The following is a 5,329-nucleotide window of genomic DNA, read 5'->3' as shown; positions in this document are numbered from 1 at the left end:
CAAAATACTCTCTATAGCTCTTTTTTTCTAGACAACTAACGTGCTATAGCCTATTATGGTCATTAAATGGCTTTCCTGAGGTAAATGTTATGTGACATAATTGTTCTCCAGCTGTTTTATTGACCCTTTCCGCGGTTAAAAAAAACACTGATTGATCGATATTATGTATGAGGAATATACATTTCGGTAAGTTGTACCAGTGGCGGATACAGAATGTCATTAATAGGTGGGCCTGGTGAATATACGGGGGGCCTCGGTTTTTTAAGCTTATATACACGCCCAGTGGCGTAACTTTGCTAAATTAGATATATGTACATTGTACAATAACATTACGATGTCCATCGATTTAAATAGTATGCTACATTTGTCGTTTAATGAGATGTAGCCAAATATATGCTGTATAATAGATTTATTGTGTGACTAAAATACATAGATTCGCTTATTTGATCAACGTACACCTAAATGGTCCAGTGGTAGAACTTTCGCCAACAGTGTCAGAGGTTGTGGGATCTAGTCTGCACCAGCATAGTTTTTTTTTTTTTTTTTTCATCAAAACTGATTATGTTCATCAGTGGTTGTATATCAAGGAGGGACACGTGTGCATTATGATGTGTGATTTCACCAGAACGAATAGAGAGTATCCGCAACGGATTGAAGCGCGCGTCGAGTCAAGACAGTGCGGTGTGTGCGCGAGCCACACGAGAGAACACTGTATCAGCGCCACTGATCGCAGCGGCAACAAGCACTTTCATCACTTGATTTAAAAAACACATGTCAGCGCTAGATCGTCTCTTATTTAACAAACGAACGAAATGAATGCTCTGCTGGTTAACTGGAGATGTTTATTTGTAGAATTTCGTGCCGCGAAATGTTTTAAAAAGTGGTGGGGACATGTCCCACCCGCCCCACTCGCCCCACTCGCCCCACTCGCAAATTACGCCTATGTAACACGCACGCCTGATAAATATGTCAACTATAGCAGATCGGTACGTAGGTAGTGAATTTAACTACCTGTACTCATGTCAGTCAGCCCTCCGCGGCTGCTTTAAACCTGAAGTTCATCTGTCTGTCACGCGAGTCGCAAGTAGAGAGTGGTGTTGCGTGATAGCATCACTGGACTGACACGTGATATGCCGACATAATATTTTTCTTTTGTAGCTATTTTTCGTAGCTATTGTACATAAATGTCCTCAGGAAACTATTAAAATGAAATTATTTATTAATTCATTATTATTATTATTAAAATTAAAAATTTTAATTGTTTTTATTAATCTGGGTGGGCCACCGGTCAATCTGGGTGGGCACGTGCCCACCCAGGCCCACCCATAAATCCGCGCCTGAGTTGTACTGTTTCTTTTAACATTGTTCATTCGTGTTTATTTACTATTAGCTAGAGATCGGTTCACGTGCCGCTAGAGATCTGTCACGTCACATTTACAAACGCCAAAACGGTATTTATTGTTTGAATTTCGTAATAAAATTGACAGAATCTGAGAGCTGAGCTTTTTTTATCTGTCGGTCTCCGTGTCCTCTTTGCCTCGCGATTTTTCTGTGCGTGAGAAAATGGATGTGTGGCGTGAGAGCGTGTGAAAAGTTGCGTGTGTCTCACGGTGAAAGCGTGAGAGTTGGCAGTTTACAGGTATTCAAGATTATTTTATTAATCATCTGGCATGCGAGCTTCAGAACCTAAACTACAGGGCATTGATTGAAGGTCAGAATTACATGAGCTCCAGATGGATTGGCCAGATACTGCATACCTTCGCAGATGAGCTCATCACATTATAGGTGTCGTGAGGTTTTCACAGGCAGTGAACTCGTACCATAATGTGTCAGTAACAATACAGAGAGAAAACTAAAGATGAATAGATAAAAATAACATTTCATACAGCTACATCTGCTACAGCCGCCTACGGGACCAACACTCTACTTTAGCAGCAAGGCACGCAGTAATGGCGGCGCTGCTTTACTTCCGTGTTTCGCCGGATTTGTCTATAGTATTAATTTTTTTTTTTTTTTTTAAAAACAGACTTACCACGAGTAGGCTAACGTTATCCAGTATCCTGATAGCGACGATGACTAATGATAATGATATCATTCGTCTGTACTATTCCTTCTATAAGAAATCATCTCAACAATATGTAGCAGCAAATAAATACAGATATAAACTTAATATCACTCAAATTAAATAGAAAGCTGCGATTACAGACGCTCACATCCACACATAAACACACCACTGACGTCTTCCCTTCCAGGTCAATAAGCTGTCACTCAAAAACTCAGTAGCCAATGAGAACACACTGCTACTAGCCCCGCCCCCACGAGAGAAATGTGTCAGAACTGCGAACGAAAACTCAGGCAGCGTAAACGAAAACTTCAGAAGCGTAAATGAAAACTCTGGAAGCGCATTTGTAAGTTCAGATCAGCGATTGAAATATAAGAAATAGTTAGCAAAACATGCAGTGTTTTAAAAACGAAGTCAAAAAATTTGCCTGCGATTTATTCTTTTTCTGTATTAAAGATATTTTATTTAGTTTCAATTTATATTTTCATTAGTTTCTTGAAAAGCTACGTTCATTATTATTGGCACAAAAAAAATTCCATACTTCTTCTTCTAGGATTTAATGGCGGTTGGCAACAGGCATAAGTCATACAAATTACGGTTATGACATCTGGCGTGAACGCAGCTCTCCGCTCCTCCAAACCTAATCAGACACACCTGAACAAGCTAATCAAGGTCTTCAAGATTAGGCTACTAGAAAGCCACACGCAGGTGAGTTTCATCAGGGTTGGAGTTACCCAGACCTCCTTGGATCTTTAAAAACGCGTTTTCAGAAAACCTTTATACAGTGATTTATGTTGCGGGATTCAGCAGCACATGTTTGCATTGTTGTATTGTGTGCCTCACTGTCCCTTCTGACAGACTAATTCAGCGTGTTTTCCAGCAGCGCTCATTGTGAGATTACAGGTCGAGAGGATGACAGCTCGAGTGTACTGCTGGTTGAGTGTTGTTTTATTGTGTCTGTCTGCATGTTTGTGCACAACACACGCTGGAGTCGCAGGTGAGAAGATCTTTCAGCTTCATTACACAGTCTGAAGAAGTGCATAAATAAGTGACTTGCAAAACAATTTCTTATGAGCATGTAGTTTATTTGCAATGGTAAACTTATGAAAAACACATTAACTGTCCATGTCTCCTGCATTGTGCATTTATTACACACCTCATTACTCTGTCTTTAAAACTGATTGACAGTTTAGTGATAAATGGAATTATTATTTATTTATTTTTTTAAGCAGATAAACATGTTTTCAAGTTTGAGACCTATATTTCAAAATCTCTGACTTATAAATACTGAAATTATTACATCACTCCATGGTCCCTTTTAACAATTCTCTTGAATCCTCTTCTGTAGAGTCCGGTGACGCTGATGGTGGAGCAGTCGATTCTGTTCCCTATCGGAATTCCTGTTCCCTTTACGCAATCATACAACAAATCATGCGTAGTTGCCAAGTTACCATGCATACCATCAGAACTGAATATGAGAAAGAAGCACAACTGGATGTACGGGAAGCCAAAAGGTTAAAAAAGGTTTGTGTTTTGTTTTTTGTTTTATTAGAAGCAAGTTTTTCCCTATCTGTCAATTCAATCCAGATTATTTCTTTACAAATTTAAAACGTTATTACAGATTGCAATGTAATGTTTATTAAGGCTTTGATTTATTAAGGTTTATTAAGGCTTTGACACATGCGCTGTCAGCAGACACTGCTCGTTCAGGGGGAACAGGAATTCCGGTAGGGAACAGAATCGACTGCTGCAACGGTCGTGCCGTCCCAACGAGGAAATGTAGCACAGTTTCACAGAATAGCTTAACAAAATTAATAAAGATGATGAATATTTAAAATACAATTCACTTTTGATATTCTCGATTGAGTTTTGTGTTGAATGCCACAGAAAGGACAGACTAAAGATGACTCTGTATCCCTCCAGTGAAGCCTGCGGCCGTCCCACCAAAGCCTGCCGCGAAGCCTGCGGCCGGACCACCAAAGCCTGCAGTGAAGCCTGCGGCCGGACCACCAAAGCCTGCAGTGAAGCCTGCGGCCGGACCACCAAAGCCTGCAGTGAAGCCTGCGGCCGGACCACCAAAGCCTGCAGTGAAGCCTGCGGCCGGACCACCAAAGCCTGCCGTGAAGCCTGTGGCCGGACCGCCGAAGCCTGTGGCCAAACCGCCAAAGCGGTTCCTTATGAAACCTGGTCGCTACCTTAATGGCCAATGTGAATGTGAATCATGACATTGATTTTGCCAAACTCATGCTGAAGTTCTTTTACAGATCAATTCAGTGCTTTATTTGTATGGAATGTTCCCTGTTTATCACCAAATAAATTGTTTAATGAGAAATGTTTGCTTGTTTGGAGTTTAGTACAAAAAAATCTCTTTCTGTGGAGTACATATGGTTATCCTCTGTGTCAACAGAAATGTTTCATCCTCTGTATAGTCAAGGAAGTTGGTTTATCCTCTAATCAGGGAAGGTTGTGTTAACGTTATCATCTGCAATGCCAGAGAAGTGTCATTCTCTGTATAGTAAGGGAAGATTTATCCTCTGCTCAATCAGGGAAGGTTGACAGCTTTTACAGTTCATGTTAAGGTGTTGTCGGGAAATCTAGAATATACATTGATAGAATAGTATAATTGTTATAAGATAATTATGAGTTAAAAGACCCCCCCCCCCCCCCCCCCCCTGTAATACATTTCAGTTATTTTATTAATAATGGTTATTTAATTATTCAGTACATGCATGCCAATTTGTAGTATACAGCTATGTGATGCCTAAAGCCTGGTTCAGCCCCAATTCACCCCTTCCGACAGTCTTAAAGGAGAACTCCGGTCAATTTTAACATTAAGCTAATTTTTTTGTCAATTTGGAGTGCTGTCAATACAGAGAACAACGACAAAAATCAGTGTTGCCTACACCGTGTTATCCTCTTTTTAAAATTTGCACCCTGTTGACTTCAATGGGGCAATATTTAAACCTGCTTTTAGCCTCTTAACATCCTTGATGTGTCATTACAAGTGCACAGGTCATGTGAGTGATTCCTTCAGAGTGAACACGAGTGAATCTGACTGCAGTAGATGTGAAAGATATGGATAAAAATGATGTTATTTCGGCCAGCGCAAATACCTGTATTTACATCCTGTTTTCGGTTGAAGTCCAAAGTAGTCGATTGTCAAGTTCACGCGCATAGGTTTAGTTACCTATGATCACGCGCGTGAACTCGGCAATCGACTACTTTGATTGGATTGATTATTTGAACGTGTTTATAAATCATTATGTG

At 40.3% G+C, this 5,329-nt stretch overlaps 1 protein-coding gene across 2 annotated transcripts; it reads left to right on the top strand.

Annotated features, from left to right (window-relative positions):
• Positions 1-2,393: 2,393 nt before the first annotated feature.
• LOC307170707 (uncharacterized protein) lies at positions 2,394-4,375 on the top strand. 2 transcript variants are annotated; one of them, XR_013823420.1, is made up of 3 exons: positions 2,394-2,408; positions 2,616-3,059; positions 4,052-4,375. XR_013823420.1 is itself a non-coding variant. In XM_079891932.1 (2 exons), the coding sequence occupies exons 1-2, from the start codon at positions 2,975-2,977 to the stop codon at positions 4,285-4,287; spliced, it is 387 nt and encodes a 128-aa protein (XP_079748058.1). In that variant the 5' UTR covers positions 2,775-2,974; the 3' UTR covers positions 4,288-4,375. The 2 variants fall into 2 exon arrangements, 1 of the variants encoding a protein (XP_079748058.1); XM_079891932.1 differs by lacking the exon at positions 2,394-2,408 and having other exon boundaries at positions 2,775-3,059; positions 3,986-4,375.
• Positions 4,376-5,329: the final 954 nt, after the last annotated feature.

Source organism: Squalius cephalus (genome assembly GCF_949319135.1).
Source record: "Squalius cephalus genome assembly, chromosome: 14".
Classification (NCBI taxonomy): Eukaryota; Metazoa; Chordata; class Actinopteri; order Cypriniformes; family Leuciscidae; genus Squalius; species Squalius cephalus.
Note: the sequence above shows the minus strand (reverse complement) of the source record. Positions and strands in the feature narration are given on the sequence as shown.